General features: G+C 31.0%; 1 protein-coding gene across 7 annotated transcripts in view; it reads right to left on the bottom strand.

The window, feature by feature from the left end:
- LOC144849070 (syntaxin-binding protein 5-like) overlaps positions 1-27,081 on the bottom strand; it is a 34,108-nt gene that overhangs the window by 5,966 nt on the left and 1,061 nt on the right. For 2 of the 7 annotated variants that reach the window (XR_013613947.1, XM_078706044.1), the window contains exons 2-23: positions 25,919-26,016; positions 16,652-16,733; positions 15,966-16,066; positions 14,247-14,381; positions 12,158-12,221; positions 11,563-11,770; positions 11,151-11,232; positions 10,688-10,845; positions 10,495-10,570; positions 10,107-10,260; positions 9,937-10,004; positions 9,611-9,651; positions 9,255-9,460; positions 8,436-8,806; positions 7,927-8,155; positions 7,358-7,607; positions 3,016-3,132; positions 2,269-2,307; positions 1,262-1,384; positions 804-938; positions 583-683; positions 160-250 (exon numbers count right to left, since the gene is read on the bottom strand). Coding sequence is in view for 6 of the 7 variants with exons in the window: in XM_078706044.1 (XP_078562170.1) it covers positions 160-250; positions 583-683; positions 804-938; positions 1,262-1,384; positions 2,269-2,307; positions 3,016-3,132; positions 7,358-7,607; positions 7,927-8,155; positions 8,436-8,806; positions 9,255-9,460; positions 9,611-9,651; positions 9,937-10,004; positions 10,107-10,260; positions 10,495-10,570; positions 10,688-10,845; positions 11,151-11,232; positions 11,563-11,770; positions 12,158-12,221; positions 14,247-14,381; positions 15,966-16,066; positions 16,652-16,733; positions 25,919-26,016 (2,929 nt within the window). In the remaining variant the exon portion in view is untranslated. The remainder of the gene's footprint in view (positions 1-159; positions 251-582; positions 684-803; positions 939-1,261; positions 1,385-2,268; positions 2,308-3,015; positions 3,133-7,357; positions 7,608-7,926; positions 8,156-8,435; positions 8,807-9,254; positions 9,461-9,610; positions 9,652-9,936; positions 10,005-10,106; positions 10,261-10,494; positions 10,571-10,687; positions 10,846-11,150; positions 11,233-11,562; positions 11,771-12,157; positions 12,222-14,246; positions 14,382-15,965; positions 16,067-16,651; positions 16,734-25,918; positions 26,017-27,081) is intronic. The other 5 variants (XM_078706045.1, XM_078706047.1, XM_078706049.1 and 2 more) reach the window with 5 other exon arrangements.

Raw genomic sequence — 27,081 nt, 5'->3', positions numbered from 1 at the left:
AAAAAAAGTGTGATGTGGTCAAATATGATAGTGATATGACATCATAATATATGGGCACATCTCATTTTTTGTGACATAAAGTTTGATAGTGTAGACAGAGATTTAGTCATTAAAAAAAATCAGAAAAAATAGATTATTGCCTGATATTTTCAAACTTACTAGGCATGCTTATAACATCAGCTTTCACCACATACGATGATTCAGCAATTTTGGCCCTGTAAGCACAGGTCTGCGAGGGCAATGAAATCACCTGAAAAGTTATACACTACGTTAGCATTCCATTGAAAAGATAAAACTGGATTCTTATGATGATCAAAATTATGGTATTCCACTTCAAATTGGATAGATTTGTTATTTCACTTCAAATGGCAAGGTATGCATTAGGACGTGCTCTACAATTGTTAATCATTCCAATCATGCAAAATTGCTAAATGCTAAATTTTATCTTTACGTAATTGTCTAAAGTAACCAGATGTTTCACCAAACTGCATTTGTACCTAGTTGTAACAATGACAATAAATACTATCGTTATCGTATCAATGTTTTTTGTTATACAATCAGCTTTGTGTGATGAATACTGACCTTAGATTCTTTCTCAGAAGTAATGACAGCAAATTGCCTATCGGCCATCTCGGTTGAAGCTGACGGGGAGATTCTAGGAACACGTGGCGGCATTGAGGGTTCTGTACAATAAACAAAAAACATACTGATAAACACATATTTTATCTATGGTTTTTATGCATCACAGCAGTGTTAAATATTATCATCATATATGCTGTTATTAGCTGGTGATATGTACTAACTTTTCTTTTCTCTTTCTCCCTCCTTTTGTTCATAATTCATGTCTTTCCATGCCTCGGTACTTGCCGATATAAGTCCTCCATTACTGTTCAAGAATGCAATGTTAAGAATTGTTCCCTTCATGCAAAGGACAGTTCCTGTAAATAATTAAAAAAATAAAATATAAAACGTATTGTAAATTTTAATAATTTTAACAATATACAGTAAACTGTATCTGGGCAACAGCAAAATGAAAACTTAAGGGGACAGGTTGAGGACTCAACAAAGTGACCATTTAATAAGGGTTAGTAATGTTAAAACATATACTTCCAATTGTTCATTTTTGGGAATATGTCCCTTTAATACAGGCGTCCCATGAATAGTTGTAGTGTTAAAACATCATTTAAAATGTATATTTCCCCTTAAGTGTCCCCTTAATATGGTTGGCGGTCCTAAAGGAGGAGTTACACTGTATACATACCACTTGGAGAAACAAAGACTGGCTGTGAGATTCGTTGATCACCAGGTGGCGGTAGACTTAGCACAATAACCAAAGTAGATCCAAGAGTAGTACCGACCCAAAGACATGGACTTGTTATCGGATCTAATAAAATAAAGTTTTAAATTGTAACATTACCGACTTTCTAGGGGAAAAATAACCATTGTAAAAAATAATGTTAAAAGTTATATACAGTTTGCTGAGTACACACATTGTTATAATCATTTTATCACGTAAAACATGGTAATACTTGAATACATTGTTTTATATCAATTCATTTAAAAATAGTAACAATTTAAAATATTTATTTTAATATCTATCCAAAGTATTTTGCTAAAGTAACATATTGTATTGAAAAATATAGAATAAGAATAATTGGCACAATAAACAAGAAGCATTAAAATATTAATAGTAAAATATATTTACATTAAAATATATTTACATTAAAATATATTGTTATAATGTTTAGTTAGCTTCATTCTTCTGATTTAAATTTAAATAATTTTATTTCAAACAAATAATCTTGAAAACATCCATAAACATAATAAAAAATAAAAAGTAAACTAAATGTATATAAAAAAAAGTGAAAACAATGAATTGTGTGAATAATTTAAAGAGCTCAGTGAAGAAAATATATAAAAAAAATAATATTTGTAAAAGAAAGCTTAACTCCTGCACGAGATGCAAAAGACGCAGTAAATTAGTGCATTCATGCACAGATTGTCCAGCCACAAAGAAAAAAAACAACTGAAAATAAGATGTATACAGAATATTATCTAAAACAACGCATGTTCAGAGACTAAGTATACAATATGAGATAAAACTGTAATGTGGTGCTGAATATGTAAGGAAAAAAGTAGTTAATAAAATGCAGATTGTAGGCTTTGTAAGGATAAATATAACCATATACCATCAACACTATTCATTGACAGAAAAGATACAAAAGTGTGGAAACCTTTAGTGAGACCGTTTGTACGGTTGTTACTTACTTTTTTCCGTTTCTGGTATAACCTGTCCAGTTACAGGGTCTATGCAATGGAGGGGTGAAAATTCTTATAGGTAAGGTACGTAGGACAAAACAAAATATAAAAAAAAAAGTCTAATATTCCTGACATACACAGCGCGAGTATGTAAAAAAGTACATCTCATCTCACACCTAAGGTCGGTTTGCTATACAATGTTAATACCTACAATACACATATACAGGTTTTACCAGTAAAATTAACTTATCTATCCTTCTAAATACCTTAAAAACATAACATTATACTTAATTTTTTCAAATTTATTACTACAGTACTTGGAATTTTTATTTTTAAAATGCCTAATCTTTTTGTCTATTTTGTTACACCTTGGCACAATAAAGCTACAGAATTTAATAATAAAATAAATAAATGTACACATAATGTTAATGTCTTTGGCATGAAGGAATGGTTGTGAAAACACCACATACTAACTCGATAAAAAGATGAGACTTAATGTTTACTAAGCCACCGTGTGGCATCTATCCTACAGTAGTCCAATCTACTGGACATACAACAAGTAGTCATTCCAATTCCTTATAGCAATCCTTTCTTTCGACAATTTTTTAAAATACTATGACAACTTTCAAATAGTAACACACACACACACACACTCACACACAAACTGCTAATACTTCATGTCAGAGGTGATGTTAATAATGATGTTAGTTATTATTGCAATATTTTAAAATAGAATATTAATAGTGCTGTACTTGCCTGTTTTTCTTGCATAGGACTCCACAAAATACAGACTCTGTACACCCTCCTTAGACTCTCTGTCCAGACTTGACATGCTAGAACTGCGAGACTGAGTAAACGAACTCTCACTTCGATCTAAAAGAAGTGGAGAAAGAGAAAAAAGCATTAGTAAAGGAAGTATACAAAAAGTACAGTCAAATATTCCTCACAAAAAATTTTTTACTACTACAATACCCTTTTCACATCTGCATAAATTGTTACAACTTGTTACAACTTGTAACAACTTGTTACAACTTGTAACAACTTGTTACAACTTGTAACAACTTGTTACAACTTGTAACAACTTGTAACTAGGTTTGATCTCCTGACTTATTGCTTTCATACACGCATACGCGAAACGCGAGAAATCTCTGGAGAAAGCATAGTTGCGCAGTATTTGAATACTATGATTGGTCAGTTTAATATCAGGGCAATACACGCACACGTAGTAACAACTCGGGACATCTCGGAACAAAAACAGGCCTCTTATCAGTGTGTTTTTTCCTGCGATCTTTTGGAAAGTCTTTCCACAAAATTGTATTCACACTATGCAAACCTGGTTACAACTTGTTACAACCTGTTACATTTTGCAGATCGTGAAAAGGGTATAATTCTACTATATATAACACAAAGTATAATCTCATGCTTGGGTATAATCCCACTCCCTAATTTAAGCAACTTTAGACACAATAGTTTGATATACTCAATTGTTAATGTAAATTCGGGTGTAATGCTACACCCTAATTTTGGCCAAATTTCATACCCAGACCCCTGGGACTATACTTGTCATATACAGTACTAATACTATAATATATGAAATGACCATCAAAGAATTTGGATAAGCTTGTTTAAATATTATACAAGCCACTCACAATATAGGTTATTAATGGCTACCCAAATTCTTTGATGGCATTTAAAAATATTGTCATTAACACCAGGAAGAGATGAACATATTCATTGTATGAATTATGCGTATTAGTTATGATACTTTTTGTATGCATGCATCTCTTCATGGTGTCAATGACTTGGAAATGTTATGTTCCATGAAAGTTATATTAAAAAGCATTTTAGTTATTAATAAGCACCTAAAATGACATTAGAATAAGCTGTTAAAATCCATAATAAAACCCACACAATGTGAGGTAAGACAATTTACAGCCTAAGAAGATTTAATGTCAGTACATTCTGTATGTACTTCTAGTCCCTAGCCATTCCTACACTATGATCTGTATACAATTTGTAGGATATCAATTGGACAAACCTTTTCTATATTGAATTATAAGATATACATAAGATTTTATATTGTTTGAAGGTTTGCATGGTGAAATCAATATGCTGATATCAAGTTTACGGTACACCACCCATATTTAGTTCTGAAGGACGATCAAGTATAGTGATTGAAACATCGAGAAAGTCAACAGTTCTTTTCAGAACTAAATATATGTGGTGTACCACAAACTTTATATCAACATATTGATACAACATACAAGATTCAACTTAATAGGAAGATTTCGTGTTTTGTATCAAAATAACCATTTATTTATTCTTATAAAATATTAATTGTCTATCTATGGATATACAGTAGGTGCATTAAAGAGTGCATATTATCCTTGTTGACACATCACAGATTAACCATACACATTCAAGTCCACATGCAGAACATGGCATTCATTTTAAGAATACCTATATTTCTTGCGTTTAACTAATTTATCATAAAATATCAAGTATTCAATGCATGCACTTCAGTATCACTCCTAAAGCTTGATTCCCACTAGGATGCAACGCAAGTACACAGACACAACACAAGCGAGGTGACCAATGACAAGCGACAGTTTGAATAATCCATTGCTTGTGATTGGTCAAATCATTTATGTTGCGTTACTTCCTCGTGTTGCGTCTCTAATGGGAACAAAGTATTAGGACTATTTAATAAGGAAAATTGGTATACAAAACAAGAAGCGTATAATATTGTATGTACTGTATAGAATAACACATCAAAGGTTACTCCATCTCAATGCTATAACAGCAAAAGTAAGTAAAGCTTATAGATAGATATATAAAATGTTGATATCAAAAAATAGATATGCAGAAAGCTTGAAAAACTTGATAACATTGAGAGAGATTGAACCAACATTCATTAGATGGTTGAAAGAAGACTTGCAGCAGCTGCTGCTCAGCTAGTGTAAATCTTTCAGATTACAATGTTGTTGTTAATATTAAAGAGATGAATTTGTTAATAGATGTGTGATGAATAAAAGAGGCAGAATCTACAACCTGTCTCTATTGTTAGCCTACAAGCAGTAAAAATAAAGACAAAGTTTCAACTGTAGATAAGCCTTATATAGCAGTTTCATACTATTATTATAAATCATTACAAACTGTAATATACCCATATTAGTAAAATGACCATAAATGGAAAGACAGTAACCAAATATGGGTACAACATTTGCAATAAAATGTAATAGTGCAAATAGTACATCCAATATTAGTGGATAATAACAGAGGAAGAAGCGACGACGAAGACGGAGACAGAGTGGACAAATAAGGAGAATTCCAAGTGTTTTACCAGTCTTAATGCCAACATAGCAAATTGTGGAAAAAGCCAAAACAGTGATAAGGAATATACAGACACAGGTGAAAGGACTCCAGTTATTATAGTGCATGGAATAATCAAAGTTCCCTCCAGTTATGCAAATTATCTTCATTCATCAATATTGACGGTGAAGAAGAGAAAGTAACCATGTTAAAGCATAGGTGCCATCTTGCTGCCACTGAGATGAAGATTTACTGTATCATTATTTGTGATAAGAAGTATTGTCTGTCATATAGTTTACCCTGCTCAATCCTTAAGCTCTGTCTACACTAACAAACTAGTGTGATGTGCTCAAATGTGATAGTGATATGACATCACCATATCCATATATGGGCATATTACATTTTGTTGTCACATAAAGTTTGATAGTGTAGACAGAGCTTTACAAGAATTTATTGAAATAAGGTGATTAAATCAACCTTAGATATTATTATTATTATATTAATGATTGAACAGTTTAAATTAGTCATAATTCAGACAATACATCTTGAAATGGTACTGAAATGACTGCATGGTAAAAGCAAAATATAAATCTGCGAAAATATTTTTGTCTTCAAAAAAGCAAATTAAAAGATTAAGCGATAAAAAAGGAAAGCAGCTTGAAAAAAATATTTAATTTATAGTTTTACCGATGTTTGAATTATTATTTTAATGCTTTAGAGATTAACCTTTTCTATATGTATTGATTCAAAATTAAAATTCTAAGTTAGAGAATTATATAATTAAAAAAAAATGAAATATAGAAGATATATAAATTCAATTGAAAAGTAAAAAATAAAAATGAATGGTTTGCATGCCTAAAAAATGAATACCATAAAAATGATTTATAAAGCGCAATAATGTAAAATGCCACATGCTATAGAATGAGATTAATATATAATAGTAATGAGAGTGATTTCTGTATGTTGAATGTGTTATTATAATAGAATAAGATGCTATTAATGCTACACTGTACAATGCAAGCTATTGCATATTATAATTAGACCAATTCTATAATTATAATATTACATTATTATTATTATATTTAAGTTTGAGTACGAACAAGCATTATGTTATACTGTTAGTTCTAAGCTGTTAATTCAGTATTATATATCATACTTATATAAATCAGTTTACAATAATTATAAGGTATTACAAAAGGCTTAATTATTACGTTGAAAAAAAAGTATATATATATATTTCAAAATCATTACTTGAATCAACATAATATGTGTACAAATTAAATTCTTTTCACCAAAAGTGTTTAATATGTGTTTTATAGTTTTTATTTGAAATGTTTGTATTTATGAGACATTTTTATTATTCCAATACAACTAAATTTATTCATAATTTCATATTATTACACAGCATTCAAATATTTAAATTAATAATCCAATATAAATGCCAACAAAAGATTGATTCAAGGTCATGTCATTCAAGATCAGGTCAATTAATATAATATGCATGCAAGAATTTTTGCAAAATGCAAGATGTATATAAGATAGTAATGTATTGACCGATAGATGTGCTTTGCTGTTTTTTTTTTCCTGTTTTATTTCTTGTATATTCTTTTAATGTTGTTTTTCTTTCTCTTTTGATCAAGACATGGCACATGCGTTTGAAATGAAACGTTTTTTTGGCGAAAATTAACAAAAAATATTTTGAATGAAAAAATGTTTTGGTTTTCTTTCAAAAAATGAAATGAAAATGAAAAATGAAGATAATATTGGACAAACTGGAGGGTGAGACCTTGACTTCCAAATAAGGAAAATGTACTGCGTGACTGACTTAAGAGGCCGCTAAATATTCCTCCAACTCCGCTAGCATCCGCACTGTCCTTATCTCTATCCCCATTAGCTCCTGTGTCGCATGGATTCGATTGTGTTTTGGTCACTCTTCGGGATGAAGTTTGAGACTTACTCCTAGTTAGTTTACCATCAGTCACAGATTTCATCTTCTTTGAGTTGTTACCAGTTGGACTGACGCAAATTCCATTTGGCTAAAACAAATTAAAAAACAAATGATATTTACTGCTAATAATTAGATCAATCAAATTGTATCTTACCTTAAACTCTGTCTACACTCACAAACGGTGATGTGCCCAAATATGGTAGTGGTATGCCCAAATATGGTAGTGATATGACATCATGTCCATATATGGACACATATTTTGCCACAGAGCTTAAGAGTATAAATTATGCAATAACACATTATACCCAGTATATGAAGTTACAGTGTGCACCAAAAAAAAAAAAAAAACAAAAACAGAGAAATGTTCAGTTGATTCAATGCATGTTTTTGACCATTAGTTAACTGACCTGTTCAGCTGCAGCTACTGCACCTGTAGCTTGTCTTGACCGTTCTGAATCCGTCAGTTGTTCAACAATATCTCCAAGACTTTGTGGAACTTTGGGTTTCTTAGGTGACCTCGGAGTGCGCTGATACGGGTCAGCGGAGCCGTAAAGATTTGGCGTACCCATGTGAAGTAAGCAGGTCTTCTGTATGTAATCCACAATTACAAGACCATTCACAGTACCAAACGCAATTCTGAATGAGTATACAACACAGTTATAATAAAAAAAATGTGATTGAAGCTCAAAATCTAAACCAATTCACAGTACTCAGTAATATGATTATACAACATATAGTTTTCAAAAATAGTTTTTTCATTTTTTATTTTATCTTATTTCATCATCACACTACAGTGACCATATGTCGCCATATAAATATTAAAAAGCAATAGTAATATAGCAAGTAGTATAGTAATATTTAAGAAATGTAAATAGTTATGAATATTCATAAATGTAAATAAGAAACGTCCACTTACAAACCGTAGAATGAGTTAATTTGAAGGCATGTTACAAGCGGCGGTGGTTCTCCTTCGGTCCAAAGTAATTGACAGCAAAGGTCTGGTTGATATCCCATTGTATATTTCTGAAGGCCTGATTTTACTTTCAGATTCGGAACACCATCTCGCATACCTTCCCCAGAGCTGGTACTTGGTTTATGAGCACCGGTGCTGGGGTTTGGACTTGGTGGGGCTGCTGGTGGTGGTACGTTGTTTGAAAGACCCGCTGTGCTCTCAGCGCTGAGGGTACTTGTGTTACGCTTGAGCGAGTTTGGAGTTGGCATCGGTGGTAGTTCTGTCTCAGGTGTATCTGGATCCTCTACTTCGTACACAATTGATATTTCCAAACTCTGGCCAGAAATTTATTAATCAAAATAAATAATTATAAAATCCTATCAAAATACACTAGATCAATCTGTTTTTTTCTTTTTAAATTCTTCAATCCAGTGAGAGAGATAACCATCTCCTCTAATGAGTTGACTGGGAAACCCATGCTTTCTAAACCAAGTCTCATATGAGACTTCAGTAAATGCCACTGTAATGGTCTTCAGAAAAACTAGGATTTGAACTGTGGGTTGGAAAGCAAGCATGTCAACTATCAAGATACAGTGCCACTACATCAATTAGAGTGAAGTAAACAGCCAACCTGACTGTAAGAAAGATATATTACACAAACCAATGGTGGCATTAGTAGTCTATGAGTGCCTCTTACCAGTGGATAAACAGATACTCATTTGTGTTATTTGCCAGAGCAGGAAAGAAGAGAAAAAGACCAGAATATGAGAAAGACATACTCACCGTAATCTCACAAGATGCCTCCAGCTTACTGAATCTATAGAGCAGTAAGTGGCCACTGGCACCAGCTACTAACAGAATGCGACTGTCAGGGCACATGGTGATTTTCTGTACAGCATACGGTTCCTCATCACCATCCAGACTCTTATGCTGTTTGCCTCTTTCAAAAACCTTGGCTGTTTTTAATTTGTAGAGTACTTGTAATGTCACTGTAAAAACATTTGATTGAAATTCTATAATATAACAATTTAGTCACTCTTATTTTTGTCAAACTAGTTTGATAGTGTAGACAGAGATTTAGTCCCTGTGAAGATAACTTGCTGGGTACACTTTTAAACTATAACAATGTCAATGCTTACCTTGGGATGCATCCCAGAATTTCAATGATCCATCTGCATGGCTTGATACAAAAACAAACAAATTGATTAAAATTAATTATATATTCAATACTTTTTACAAACCAAAGGTGATGAGGTGGACAGATACAACCTTCCTTAATATTGCATTTTATTAATATATTTTATCTATGAAAGTTCATCTGTTGGGTATACCATGTAATTAATGTTAGTCAAGAAAAATACAATGGTGTAGTAACAGTAAATTGCTGAAAGGGTTTATATCATCATTCATGGAACATCTTTATGTACAATTATTTGTCATTTTAACATATTACATGAATGTTTACCCAGTAATAATGATCTCTTGGTCACTACTTCCACCAGTGCCCCATTGTCCACCTTTTATTGGCCAATTCTGTCGATAAAAAATAAAGTTTAGTACTTCATTAGTACCACACTTAATTAATTTTCTTTTGCCACAGATCATAGTTAACAATTGAACTGATTTTAGACTGACCTTTTTACTATAAGATGTCTTTTTTCTGCTACTGTTGGATCCGGCAGAGTAGAGGACAGGTATCAGATCAGCAGGACAATCAGCAAAGTATTGTACACATGTCACAGGTGATTCATGTAAGTCCATTGGATATGGGTTCTCAAAACATGGATATCTACACATTAAACAGAGATGAGTATATTATACCAATACTGGACTCAACTTAAAATCTTCCAAAACTAAATTTATTCTATTTCATTTATCAAAAACACATTTGAAATACCATGAATTGAAAAACAGATATATTAGGTCAGCCAAAGGTGTTCAGTGTTAGAAGAGTTGGCCTCATTGGTATATTTCCTAATTCTTATCACTTGAAAAGAAAAAGAGAAGCGAGAAGCGTACTTACCCTGGTGACATGAGGTCAATCACTACTAGGTCATTGTTCAACAGCACTAGTATGGCATGAGGGTCTTGGTTCTCAGCTAAACAAAAACAAACATTTATAAATCAACGGATTTCCATTTTAATGCTTCAATAAATGATTTCTTGCTAATTAATCCTTTAACAAACAAGTAAGATGCAACTAAGTATGTACTTACCACTTGGCCATGGTGTTTCACACAGGCTTACAAAGTCAATGACCGGATACTCCATCTCAAGAACTGTGGTATTCTTGCCCTGAATTATGGTCACACAAGGGGTTCCTGTTCCCCCCTTCTCTTGGCATAAACCACCAGAGAATATGACATAAGGCTCACTGAAATTAAGGAATAAAATAAATTTGATTTTATATTTTGCTATAATTCATTATCATCATCATTATTATTTCATGCTTCAGAGTGTCACTGTTCTGTCTTAAGCTCTGTCTACACTATCAAACGAGTTTGACAAAAAAAGTGCGATGTGTCTAAATATGGTAGTGATATGACATCATTGTGTCCATATATTGGCATATCACATTTTTTTGTCACATAAAGTTTGATAGTGTAGACAGAGCTTAAGGTAGGATACCTGGTAATTGTGCAAATGACTACTATGCTATGTAAAAAGAGAATACTTTACCCTAATTTAGCAGATTTCCATTCCACCTTCATAATTGGTGCACATGGGTCTACTGGCTTACCACCTTTCACTGCTACTTTCCCTGGTTACAAAAAAAAGAAAAAGTTAAAACATTGTAAAACTAAAAATCGTTCTTTATTCAAACCCGTCAGTGATTCTTTAGTATTAATTTTTTTTGTTCTAAATGGTATTCCCTAACGATGCACGTTCCCTGTTGATCCTGTCATGGTCTATTCAGCAATTTTTTTTAACGGTATCTTAATGTAACTAGTTTTTAGTTGGCCTTCTATCACAAGCCCCTTGTGGTTTCCTCGAAGTCCCTTTCATTTTTTTTTAATTTGTTTTACTCCTTTTTTGTCATGTGTTTTGTTTGTTTATGAGATAAATAAAGAGAAATTGAACTCCTGCTTACCATGTGGATAAGTGACGCTGATTGGCTTAGAAGGAGACTTGATATCCCAACAGCTTAACGAGCCATCTGTATGGCTGCACATAAACTGACGTCCCTCAAAGTGCCAGCTTATTGAGCGTATCGGCTGAGCTCCATTAAAACGATTCTCAGCTGCTTTGGTACGGAGGTCCCAGATTACAGCAGTACCAGATTCAAAGCCAATCAACAACTATAAAATCATTTAAAAGCATAAATTTTAAAAAAATACAATAATTGATTCAATCAATGGCTGCCAACTCTTTCAAGACAAGTCTTTCATTTAAAGCGAAATAATTATGTGTGATCAAAGCAAAGAGCATGAATAAAGGTGTACTGTACTCTCACAAAAGAATATCAAAGACATTTTTAAGCTGTCTACACTATCAAACTAGCTTGACAAAAAAAAGTGTGACGTGCCCAAATATGGTAGGATATGCTTAAATATGGTAGTGATACGACATCATCCTGTCCATATAAGGGCACATCACATTTTTTGGTCACATAAAGTTTGATAGTGTAGACAGAGCTTTAAAATATAACATCAATTTCAGCAGGCTACAAGCAAGAATAAGCATACCTTGTTTTGATCAGTAGGGCAATCACTTAAGTGAATAACTGGACCTGGTAATGTCTTACGGGATCTGTAATAAAGAAAGATATACTTCACACAAACAGCTTGATGTGACATTCTAGATACTCATAAATATTAAGTTCATGTCCTGAGAATATCATAAAGGTTGTCTATAAAATGGCTATATTTCAGCAGAAATAAGAAAAATTAAATATACTTGTAGATTTTAAGTATTTCAGTGGCGGATCAGGATTTTGAAATAGGGTGGGCTCAGGGCCTAAAAATGGTGAAATGAAGGGCTGATCTTAATTTACTTTTGCATTAAAATTGGGCTGGGCACCCCCTTGGATCCGTCCCTGTATGTAGTATTACCAGCATTATCTGTTCAAATTCAGACTAACTAACTAACTTGTAAGGGTCAGTGTTACAATGAATATTAAGCATTAACATTATTTTGTGTTAGTTTAAGACCATAATGTGTATAATAATAGCAAGCTCAAATACATAATCGTATATCAAAAACCAGAACTGTTTATACATTCAATCTGTGTTACTTGGGATTGCCCAGTGTACCATTAAAAACCAAACTAAAAAACCAAAAAAACAAACTAAACCCTCTTTCCAGAATTATAATATGAAATGTGCACACAAAACCAACCACATATTGCTGCTAGCTTCATTGTTACCCAGATATAATCTTTTCCCCTTAACCGAAATAAACCCAAGCATAGGGTATCAAGCAAGGTGCATAAAACAAATACTTATGCCAAAACCATATAATTCAGAAAAATGTATCAAATTCAATATTTAATTTCTGTGAACTTACATCATTTGGAATATAAATTTTAACAGTCACAATGAAAGAAAAACATAATACTAAATTATAAGAATTGAATGAAAAAAAATGAATAAAAATCAGGAATGCATAGGACATAAATTGTTAATTCAACCAAAATGTTTAAAATTAGACAGCACAAAAAGTATATTTATTTCCTATTCTTTACCAAGAGGTAGAAGAATGAGGAGAGAGAAAGAAGTAGGATATGAGAGGGAAGGAAATAAGGAGGAAAAAGAAGTGTATACATATTTGTTATGTCTTTTTTGAGAACAACCCAACTTTCTTCTTCAATTGAATCATGTGTCATATTGACATGAGTCATATGTTTATGTTTCTACTTAAAGCATCAAAAGTCTTTTTATATAGTTAATAATTTTACCATTTTGTTATGCAATTATTTGAATCAAAACTAATATATCACTTACAATTCTATGGCTTAATAATTTTACCATTTTGTTGTGAGGTATACAAATATTTTATATGAATCAGAAGTATACGTATGACTTACAAATCTAAGGCTTTATACCAGTTGATAACATATCCTGATAGAGTGAATGACTATAGTTAAAGCCCCCTTCCCTACGTTTTAAGATCTAATTTAAGATCACAAACTATATTTAATGTAAAAATAATACTATATGGTCCTATTGCGATAACTTTTTTCGTCTTTAAATGGTTAAAAATGTGAAAAATAAGTCGATTCTAATAATTATAGCGGCCCGCTATAAATCCCAAAATGCATTGCGCGCGGATTGATATTTTTGTTTTTCTCCTGTAATTCGCCCACTTTTCGATCGATCGTGAGGCCAAAACAAATGGAAGACTCCTAACTTTTCAGCGAAAATACCGGGTTTTCCCCAATTTGTATCAACGGAGTCTGGTAAAAATAGAAAGACAATTAATTCAGCAACTATACAACGTCAGGCTAGGTATATTTCTAGCGTACGATGTTCGTACGTTACCGATGTTTACCAGCTAGGCCTACAAAACTAAGCCTAGCTAGGCTAGGCCTGAGACCGTCTACGAGAGGTCGATCGCCGCGAGCTAGTGCATTGTTTCTGACTTTTTATCATAATTTACCATAAAACCTACATTTAAGACAAGGAATGACATGGTTTAAGGTTTTTAAAGTGATATATATGTATTATTTTCCAAAAAACGTCCAAAATTGCAGGGAAGGGGTCTTTAATAATTTTACCATTTTTTTGTGAGGTACGCAAATATTTTATATGAATCAAAAGATTTTATATGACTTACAATTCTATGGCTTTATTCCAGTTGATAACATATCCTGATAGAGTGAATGTCTCAATGTTAGCAATGTGAATGTTGCCTCTTTCTGTTCCAATATAAAACCATTTACTTTGAAATGGAATGTGACAATATGTGATGCTGCAAAGAAGAAAAAAAAAGATTGTTTTGTGATGTTCTTACTTACCCCCTTCATGTTCAGTGATACTTATAAGGCCATGTTGAAAAAAACGTTTCCTTTCCAACAAGTTTATGGAACATAATTACGATACAGCGCTTTTGATAATGGTTTCATTCTAAGAGCGTTATATCAAATTTATAATGTAATGTTGAAAAAAAAATAAACATTTACATTTTTACAATATTTTTTTTTCAATTTCAACTCTGTTTACACTATCAAACTAGTTTGACAAAAAAAAAGTGTGACGTGCCCAAATATGGTAGTGATACGACATCATCATGTCCATATATGGACACATCACTTTTTTTTTTTTTGATAAGACAATGGGAACCTTTTCAAAATAATAATCTACAGAAAAATTAGAATTTAACTGTCTTGATTAAACCTGAAATGGACGCTTAATGACTAAATGCAGAGTGCCATTAAGAAACAATAACAACAAATAAACAATTATCTTCTATACCAATATAGTTTACAATAATTGGCAAAAGGAAATCTAATTTTTATTCAGGTAAATTGATAATTTTGCTTGCAATGGTAAGTGGACTGTGCAATCAAAACATAATCATCATATTAGTTTCCCTGGAATAAATTGATTTTTGTATGGAAATGGTATAGGATACTATGGGTGGTTGTTATTGTAATATTAAGCTGACAATATACATGGTATAATAATATGAACAAAGTTGCCTTCGTGGAATTAAGTTGCCTCAATATCCAAGTCTTTATTACTTTATAAGAGACAGAGACATGCATGTAAAGAAGAAATGTTATGCACATTTGTGTAATAACAATAATAATATTTAGTCGTGCTGTGTGGGTTTGTCTAAGATATAAGTTAGGTATATTAGTCAAGTCTCTATTACTTTATAATAAAGAGACAGACACATGCATTTAAGAAGAAATGTTACGCACATTTATGTAATAACAATAATAATATTTAGTCGTGCTGTGTGGGTTTGTCTAAGATATAAGTTAGGTATATTAGTCAAGTCTCTATTACTTTATAATAAAGAGACAGACACATGCATTTAAGAAGAAATGTTACGCACATTTATGTAATAACAATAATAATATTTAGTCGTGCTGTGTGGGTTTGTCTAAGATATAAGTTAGGTATATTAGTCAAGTCTCTATTACTTTATAATAAAGAGACAGACACATGCATTTAAGAAGAAATGTTATGCACATTTGTGTAATAACAATAATAATATTTAGTCGTGCTGTGTGGGTTTGTCTAAGATATAAGTTAGGTATATTAGTCAAGTCTCTATTACTTTATAATAAAGAGACAGACACATGCATTTAAGAAGAAATGTTACGCACATTTGTGTAATAACAATAATAATATTTAGTCGTGCTGTGTGGGTTTTTCTAAGGTATGGTTAGGTATAGTTGTGTAATAATAATTAATCATGGATACACTTCAGGTGGGGGCGGAAGTGGGCGGGGTACCAAGTTCAAACAGCGCCCACCAAATATCGTCATATAGTATACCTAGTGTCAATTAATACATTTGTTTGACATATAAGGAGTATAATTACATTTCTTTATTGAATTTGAGAGAGTGTAATATAGCAGGCCTCTTCTGCCGCAAGTTCCACATGTTGAGACTGTTATCAGCACACACAGTAACAAGAGCACCCTGAAATAAATTCATCATAAATAATAATTTTAAAATAAAATATCTAGATATTTTATCATTAATAATAATATATTAAATAGTAATTTATATCAGCTGCTGCTTTTACGGATTTTTTCAAGATTTTTACAGATTTTTTCGAGATCTTTACAACTTTCGTAAGTCCTTGATTGACACCAAATTGTTTAAGGTGATGTGAATAATGTTGCCGAACTTCCGACAGCATAATAAAATAACAAACAATAATAATAAACTTAATTTAATGACAAAATTGTTTGCAAACATGTTTCGTTATTACGCCGAACATCATCATCAGTGCAATGAAAGATACAGAAAGAAGGGCAGACAACAGAAGAACAAGCTGCCTTTGATATGTCATAATTATAATAAGAACTAAGAACTTAATGATTAAACTTAATGCTTTTTTTAAATAAAAAAAATTATTGAAGTTGTAGAAATTTAAAATGATTTATTATAATTATTGATATGGTGTTTAAGTGTGTACAGTAACTATGAAAGCAATACTGGGATACACTATTCTTATTTATAATCTTGGATCTATAAAGATGTTTAGATTACTAAACTTACCTCATTGATGAGGAACATAATTTGAATAATGGCCACGTCACTATCATGTCTCTCGTGGCAATCTACACCTGGTTGTCCAAATCTATAAGTATCTTGTTAAGGAAGAAGTATTCAATCTTTCATTCACACGGTTATTTTCTACATGCACACACAAAAAAATGTTTTGGAATTAATTTATAAAGTATTAACTTCAATTTATATTATGTGGTAAGCTACTGTATCTAAGCAGTGGCATAACGGCTATGAGCGCTCACTGGCTAAACCCAGGGGCCCCAAAGCTTATGGGGGACACTGAGCAGTGCTCAGAGAAAAAAACAGGCTTTAAAATATGTCGAAAAAGGGTAAAAACCAGGGGCTTCAGGCCTATGCGTTACCCCACTGTATCTAAGCTTTGAAAACAATAAATGAAACATATTAACATTAATGTGCTAATTATTGTATTAACACATCAGGCATGTAAACACATGACTGTGACAGTTAGCATGTCATACTAACATTATTTTAATACGCTGATCAAATATAGTAAAACATTTTGTTCTTTTTAAAGCTCTGGATATAGTCCGCCATCATTTTTTTTCTAATAAAGTTAAAATCCATTAGATGCACCTTAGATGATCTAATGAACCGTACAAGACCTAGATTACTAGCAGTATTAGTCCAACTGCTGTTAACTGCACAGACACTACATTAACATAAAATTACCATAGCTCAATCCAGAGTTCAACGTACTATAGATTAAATACAATACCTCTGGGACACCCCCTAATAATGGGCCACAGTGCCAAAAACATTAACGTGGGTTCCAGCTGTAGTTTATTTTCAACGCTATAAATCTAATCACATACACATCATAATAAGTTGATTTTAATACTGTGTATAAAAGTTGAATTCATTAGTTTTTCTTTCTAAATTTTACTGATTATAAAAGTGGTTTTAGCGGATTATTTTCACAAACAATGTGCACATTACATAACATAGAGTTCAGGGTTAGACTAAGTGATGGAATTATTAATTATGATAAAATAAAAGTACAAGGAATTGCTACTGAATCGCCATATTATTTCACACAGGCCAGTTTAAAAACACAAATTGTATTCTGTATTTACTATACTATTTTTCTAATATTCAATCCAAATAAATTTAATAATTTGTGGAATATAAAAGATATCCAAAGGCAATTTTTATTATCATTAAGGTATAACAAGCTAATGAGATTATACTAAGTACAACTAATTGAATTGAGTATTAGCATAATCATAGTAATAGGATGGCAAATCAATTAATTGCGCTATGCTACTGTATCTACCATACTATCATTAATAATTAGTTGAAATATCAATTCATTAACATTCTATACATCATCTGGAATACCAAATGAAATGAACAATTTATATGTCGATATCTTCTAAATATTAAAAATTGTTGTTCTTATTAGCTGTACCACAATGTGAATGTATTTTGAAAACTATATAACAAATTATGGCTTAATCATACAAAAGATATTGTTGGAACAATTAATTATTGGGGTTTGAAATCATATGTTCTTGAATCATGGAAAGGTTTATAACAGCAAATTAATATTTACTCTATATACCTTGTTTTTAAATATTGAAAAAGGTAATAATAAATGATTAGTAGGTAGAATAACAAAGCAGACATCATCTTTAAGGAGATAATGTAGAGTATGACTTAATACACATAGTCAGCCATTTTCTATGCTTTAGTCTGCTGTGTATGAAGAAAGCATTAGCAGAGTGAAGGGAGGATAGTGAATGTGTTCCGCTTCAACGCACAACCTCATCAACACAACTAACGTAGCTTTGGTCGTCGTCGTTGTCGGGAATAATAATCAAACAGCATAGATCTTTCATAGGCTTTTTGTTTCTGTGTAATATTGATACACAAGCATGCATAATATAACACTTTGTTTATAACAAATAGAAAAATACACAAACACCCAAATATTCCAAAATAGTAATAAGTGATTGTATAGTAACAATAACATATCAGTTTAAATGTTTTCATCACAGTTAATGATACACACATCAGTGCCATATGGTACGCAATTACATCAAATTTATAACGGTTGTAAGCAGATATCAAGCAAATAAATAATTTATTTAAATTATACAGATAAAAAAAAGAAAATATCTTAAATATAAATAAACTAATACTCTAATTGTCAATATGAAAATGATATTCTAATCCAACTTTTTGTATTATTTACCTTTTCTTGTTTTTGTATTGTATTACTGTTTCTTGTTGTTTATTCTTCTTGTATTATTGGTCTTACTATTATTGAAAAAATGTTGTTGAATTGAATTAAAATGAATTAAATAAATGAAAACCTAGAATACGAGAGTGTCATTTCTGTAGGAGCTAGGTAATAAACACTTAGTTATTGACCTACGTACACTGTGTGGGTGGTTTGATGTGAGTAGGTTTCGACTTTGCCTAATCACGCTCCACAAAAATTTACCGATAAGTAAACTAAACATACTTTGAGCTTTATTTTTTCGTTTTAATCTGATTCTAAATAAGAATACAGGTTTTAAAATGTAGTTTGTTTATATGAATTTTAAATTAAAAAAAAAAGAAGATATAATAAGGTAGCAGCCAGAGATGATACCATAAGGAAGAAAGATTTATTGTTCATAATTCCAAAATTTTGATGAAAAAATATGTATTACAGCGTTCTCTGTACTACTGTACAAAATAAAGATGCAAAAATTGCGGTTATGTTTCCAGCCATAAACTATCAATAGATATGTCTACGATATTTTACATTTTAAAGATCGATTGTCTCATGCAATAAAAAGATTGAATTTGATCAGCTCATTTTACAGGAAAAAAATGTAATTCAACAAGCAAAAGGATAGATAGCAAAATATATAATCGATAGAATTTAATGCCAGAATTAAAAGCTACAAATGTGTTTAGGGCCATGAAAGTGATAGTACCCTTATTTTTTACGCTCAACTTTGATGCAATTTCCAACAGTTGTTATATAATTGTAAACAATTTTTTGAATACAACACGCCTTAACAAATTGAAAACATCTTTCCTTGGGTAATGCATGTTTTCAATATACATATACATTATTTATTGATTTTTGTTTAATATTCAGATTATGGCTAATGCCCGAGTTGAAATACCAATTAAGTTTAAGAAATAAGTTTCAATATTAAGAATAAAGGCAATTACAAGATGGGCTATTATCATGTAAGAAAACACAAGATGGGCTTATTATAGAGTATTTTAGAATTACACAATTTTTACAACATTGATATAATTATAATGACATAGTGAAAATAATGTATTGGCTTAAAAAAAATTATTATTAATTAATTCAAATGTTTTGTTTACATGATGGGATATTATTAGGAAATACAAGATGGGTTTATATAGAGTATTTTAAAATGATAAGATTTTAACAATATTTCAACATGATTTAAATCATAATGTATAATGTTTAATAATGTCTATTTTAAATGATACCACTTAAAAAAATTCATATTCTTAGAAAAATGGACTGTATTATTGTCATAATCTGCTTCAATTAAGTAAATATCATGTAATAAGTTATCTGGTGTAAGTTGTAAAGAATATAATGATAAGTGCTAAACAACAGATTATAAACACACATAATAATAAGTATGTACACATTTGTACAATAATATTATAATACCATATATTTTGAAATTCCATGTGAAATAAAAACAAATACAAAACTACAAAAGAGAAGTGAATGCTCTCGAATTAAACACCTTAAGTCACAAAATGTAATTATCACAATATTCAAATTACAATCAGTCTACTTAGAGTAGGGTCAAGCGTTATTTTAAAGCTTATCGGAGTCAATGGCGATCCAGCGTGTGTAGCGGGCGAGTGCAATAGATGATCGCATGCTATACATTTACTTGTTCTACTAATGATATTGCTAATACTAGGATATTGATCGACGGTAGAATAAGAGTTACTATTGAACCGAATCAGATGAATTATACTACTGTATACGGTTTAAAGTAGCATTTCATGACAAATTTGTGTCTGGGTCAAATTATACATTACAATTTTGTGACATATATTTCAAACATTCATCCTAATATTTGTATTCATTATAATGTGACAGGCATAAAAAGTAAGTCATAAAATATTACCACTACTAGGATTTTCAGCGACTACTGTACAGTACTAGAATGTATTGTATACAGTATTGTAATTTTTTATAACAATCCGAATTTGATGCCTTTTGGATTTTCTACTATTTTTACCTTCTTATTAAAGTGCTTTGTGTTTGTTGTCTTGTCTTGCCCTGTATATGCTTGGTCATCCAAGCTGTGACCTAGGATGTTTGTTACATTATTATGCTTTTATTTGAAATAAAGGATGATTTTACAGTTTTACATTTTACACATTTATTCCGGTTTATTAAAAAAAAAAATTAAATTTTAAACTAAGATGGTAAAACTGGTATTCAAGTTTAAAATTAGTTTTTGAGTTAATATGTTAATGAGGTTAGAATCAGCTTCAAGAGAATGTTGTCCCTGACATCCGGTTTTCTTTAATGTTTTTTTTTTATATTTCTAGGAAGTAATAATAATAATAAGTTTCATTTTACGTGGAAGTTTGTGCTAAAAAAATATAGTAGTAGTCGTATAGCAATCAATAATAATACATCTCATTATAATTGGCATAGAATTACAATAATAGTTAATACTGTTTAAACTACAGTAGGCCTACAAATAAAAAATATGGTAGCTTTTTTAGTTGTATGTGTTGTGTGACTGACGATCTAAAAGGAAGAAAAAAGTCAGTGACAATTATTTTTAAAAAATTGGAAAAACAACATATTCACATACACTACAGGTTAACAACATGGCAGGATTTATGATAATATCAAAAATAATTGTTGACAGGTTTAGTGGTTAGAAGAGAAGAAGCCAAGCCCTTATACATGCAATCAATGCGTGTGTACACACATCAAGTGTTTTGAATTGGGTTGACTGATAAATATATTAAGTCAATATTACAAGGTGTTTGCACATAAGGTTCAGTCACTGATCAAAATTATGTTATCTGTCGGTAGACCCACGGGTAGACTGTGTATCTGTAGTCTGGATCATTACACAATATGTCATACGTGTCCTAAATTTACTGAAGTATTCATTTAGGTGAACTATACAAGCTTGTAAGGTTCGAACTGACCTTTGCCCTTTGCTGACAAGACCAGTATCGAAATTGATAGTATTTTAGTCTAACTAGCCAAGCACATGAAGATTTTTACTTCTATTATGGAAAAAAAGAAACCCATCTAATATTTTTAAAGGAATAATAATATATAGTATGAAAACATGTGAAGACTTTCCAAGGAGGTTTCTGCAAAAAAATGACATTAAAAATGAACAGAAAAGTAAGACATCCAAGAGAAAGACCAACATCTACATTGATCACAAAGTTAAAAGGAAATTGAAAATGTAACAGACCGTCCTTCCCATGACTGAAAGAGGGTATGTATAGTATGTACTCTACGCCTTTACAGTATATATTTTTGTATGATTTGTATGGATACTACTATCCGAAAAAAAGGAAATGAATGAATAAATCAAATGTTCACCCTAACATAATTTACTAAAGACTAAACCATACCTTAACACTACAAATCATATTCAAAAGTGGATTCTTTATCATGGATGTGAAAAGAAAAGTTTGGTTGAAGCATTTCAAACCATTATTTCATGTTGGTAGCAAGGAACTGATTCATAGCTTGTATACAACTCCTCATTAAACATTCCTAACATTCAAATTATTTATACTGAATTAGCAAATGTTGAGTGAAAGGCCTCCTCTAAAATCTTATGAATTCTACAGCATTCCACATTATTATAAATAACCTCTATTAAATGTTTAAAAGTAAAATATTTTTAATATATTTAAGCCTTGCGCTCTGTCTAAACAAACTTTGTGACAAAAAATGTCATGTGCCCATATATGGACATGATGATGTCATATCACTACCATATTTAGGCACAAACTAGTTTGATATAGTTGTACACAGAAAACAAGGAAAACAAGGAAATTGAATTTAAAAAATAAATAAACAATAGGGTACACCCTATATATTGTAGTTTGATAAATGTCACTAAAAACAAACATTTTCATTTAAAAAAAAAACATCAAAAGCAAAAGAGTATATTTTATATTCCAAGGAAACCAGGTGATTAAACATGTTAATTAAATGTTATTTATATCAAAATAAATTTTAAAAACTGTTCAAAATTATACAAGATATAAATTAAACTAATATATAATTTATAAATGATAATGTCATATCCTAGTATATAGACATTTACAGGGCAAACAATCACTAGTGTGTTTAGATGCGTGGGTTGATATCGAAATCAAGAAATCAATAAAATCAATAGAAAAACAAACTACTGAGACAAACAGATGGTCCTTGACTAAAAACCCCTATCATATTACTACTAATGATACTAAGTATACAACCATTCTTCAAGTGCTTAATTTTGTTGTTTTTAAATTTAACTCCACGATTATGTTCTTTAATACAACTAGCGCACAAATGCGGAAGAGGGAAGAGGGGGTGGAGGAGGAAGGGGTGGAGGAGGAAGGCGCAGAGGAGGAAGGGGTAGAAGAGGAGGTGGAGGAGGAGAAGGAAGGAGGAGGAAGAAAACTTGTACACTCACTATATGTAGGGGTTGAGGTGGAAGAGGGGGAGGGTTGAGGAGGAGAAGGGAGGAGGATTGGAGCAGAAGGAGGAAAACTTGTACACTAACTACATAAATGTACATCATCAGTTTGGGACATCATCAGTTTGGGGCATCATTAATCAGAGACAAAATTAATACAATAAGCATGGTAATATTAATAATTTGTTTCTCTACTACATTGGAAACAATATGTACAGTATGTGCCTATACAAACACAGTATGTTTATGGCAATATGTGTAGGACTCTGTTCTCTTACAAATACTGTACAGAATGTAAAACAGAAGATTTAAATGTAATTTGTACACTGATATTTGCGCAAGTCACACAAGATAATCAGTCACTACTATGCTAATACAATAACTATATCTCAATCAATTAATCAATGCTGCTACTAGTGCTTATGATAGTATCAATGCAAAAAAAAATTACTCTCAATCAAAGAAAAAGAACATATTGAAAGTTGTCTTTTACCAAGCCTTTAGATCAGAAAGCATTAGCTATTCAGAGACGAAAAACAGTGAAAACAAGCCTTTAGATCAGAAAGCATTAGCTATTCAGAGACGAAAAACAGTGAAAACGCTAAGTTTTAGGGATCAACTTAGAAATTCTAATTACGATTCGTTGAATCATGAGGTGCTTTAAAGTAAAAAGTATAAAGACAGGCTAACAGCTTTAATGTGCTTAATTAGAATTTAAAAGAATATTCAACTGTTGTATATTGCAGGAATTAAATCCTTGTTTGTTTTCTTATTGCTGATATTATGATATATAATGATTCAACGTAATTAGTAATAGACAAAACTAAACATAATAATATAATGCCAGTCCTTGTGTAAAACCAAATTAAATTATATTCTCCATTTTGGTGATTGTTGGGGCAGACCAAAAGAATGAATGGTAACATAACTATTTAAGGCCAGTCAAATATATTAATTATTGATTTTGAAATCGAGAACACATTCTTTTCTTCTTATAAATTCTGCTTGAAAATTTGACACTTTGCATATTATTAATAAAAGAGTATTGAGTTAGTAGATGCTTTGTGTGTTTGGTCATTTTTAAGTATTACCTGACATACTTTAAACTGGATATTATTCAGATATTAATAAATGAAATATTGTAGGAATTGTAAAGGTTAGTGGATATAATAAAATGTATGTAGATTATAAGAACTAACAGTACATTTATTCAATGATATTTAAATATCTATCAACAGATCAGCCATCATCGTGGCAAAATGGTAAAAACTAAATATTGTAGGAATTGTACAGGTTAGTGTTTAAATAAAATGTATGTAGATTATAAGAACTACATTTATTCAATGATATTTAAATAACTATCAACAGATTTATATTATCCATCGTCGTAGCAAAATGGTAAGACTACTTGGTAATGTTACAGGAATGACTAAGTGGTCACGATTCACTAGCTGCAAACCAAAGCTTAAATAAAGACACAATTCTTGGCTGCTGCTACTACTGCACAGTACTTCAATGCTAAATAATTCACTAATTAGAATGAATACTGTAATACTAGCTGTATCAGAACGACGATGACAGCGCTGCTGTGCTTAGCAGCACTAAGGTTTACTCACTACCCAGTCCGCATCTAATGGCTGCTGATGCTGTACGTTATAATGCAAATGTTATCAACCATGATTGTGCCATTTTATCTGGTTCTGTTTAATATCGGATTATTTGATAATTAGCCGTTGAAAGATTTGTCAACAAGTTAGATAACAAAATAAAAAACATTCGCCGTAACGCTTTAAACATAAGCCATGTGTTAATAAATTATTACAATTTGGATTTCCTGTAAATCATTTACTAATATTTGGCTTCTTATGGGTTTTTTTAATATTTAATGCCAATCATTCCTCATAAACCATTTAATGTACATTTCATTTTATTTTTTGTATAGAAATAATTACTTTACATTTTTCACATTTTGAATTTTGCTTTGTGTAAATAAATGAATGAATGACATTTAGTAATGAATAATAAAGTCAAAAAGATAAATTTAAAAAAAACACAAATATTATAACATGAAACATACATTATATATATAGATACATAGATACATTACATTGATAGTTGTAATATGTATAGTCATTCACTTTTGGCAAACAAATTAACCAAAATAATGATTCCACTTATAAAAAAGATATTTACATTTACCCAGAAATCCACTTTCTTCGAGTCAATGGGCTTTTGCTTGACTGTTTTTTTTTTAAATTATGGGATCCAAATTTTGCTCCTAACTCTAACGAACACAACTTTTAATAGCCAGAAAAAAACTTGTTTAGTTTATAAAAGAAAAAAACAACATAAGTTAAGACAGTGTAAAGAAGTACCACATCATCTTAAAGCAATTCTACCAAATTTAAGCACACATACTTTTTTTATACCAAAGTCACGCGGTGATAAACAGAACATCCCTTTGATTACCAAAATTAATAAAAATACTCATCATTACTGTAAATCATTCTCAGTTATTTTAAAGACACTAAGTTTAACGATTTTAAGTAAAGGATACATCCTTAGGGAACCATTTTTGGTTCCAATGGCCAGAATGTTCTGGACTGGATCATATGCCATCGCCGTCGGTTCAAACGGAAAGCCATGGCGAACAACCTGAAACATAACATACAATTACTTTAGATCATATGCCATCGCTGTCAAATGGAAAGCCATGGCGAACAACCTGAAACATAACATACAATTACTTTAGATCATATGCCATCGCTGTCAAATGGAAAGCCATGGCGAACAACCTAAAACATAACATACAATTACTTTAGATCATATGCCATCGCTATAGGTTCAAACGGAAAGCCATGGCGAACGACCTAAAACATAACATACAAAAACTTTAGGATTCCATCTTCTTGACACAGATTTCTATACTCAACAATTTGTTATACCTTGTCCTACTATATACACAAACCACAAAATATAGGCATGATAGTTCATTCTGTATTTACCATGTCTATAAAACAAGTCCTAAAAATGTGTTTGGGAGTGGAGTTGTCTTGGGAAAAAATCCTGACATCTGACAGTACAGTATTTGAAGCCAAGAACCTGGGTTAGTTAGTACAGTAGGATAAAGGCATATTTTGTATGTAAATTCTAATAACTTTCATAATAGTGTGACCAGCTGTAGAATTATCAATTTTAATAAGCATTCTCTATACTGTAGTAATAATATGTAACATGTTAAATTGCACTATGTGTACTATAGATTGATCAATATACTGCATGCCTTACAGCTAACAGCATTAGCATTTATGTTTATTAAGTCTCTGCTAGCATATCTATTTATCTTGTTCTTGGTTATAACATACCCAAGAATCTACATTTTATATTAGTAAATTAAATTTAACTAGAAATATTATTAGTAAATATTATATATATTAAATTTCATTTTAAAATTACTATAAATTAATAGTTGGCTAATGCATAGCATGTTGAAAATAATTTCACAAATTGTTGGCACTTACTAAGATAGGCATAAACAGTATGAAATAATCAGAATGAGAATATTTTAAACATTGAGGCTTTTATTAGCATAAATGAATTATCTAAAGTTGTATTCACATGACATGAACAATGAACGTACAGGTTAAAAAAAAAAATTGAATTATTTTTTAAATAACAATTATTGTTTTTGATATAATAAAAGTTAGTATCACAAAATAT

Source organism: Antedon bifida, chromosome 7 (assembly GCF_963402885.1).
Source record: "Antedon bifida chromosome 7, ecAntBifi1.1, whole genome shotgun sequence".
NCBI classification, from domain to species: Eukaryota; Metazoa; Echinodermata; class Crinoidea; order Comatulida; family Antedonidae; genus Antedon; species Antedon bifida.
This window is presented reverse-complemented; position numbering and strand designations above follow the sequence as displayed.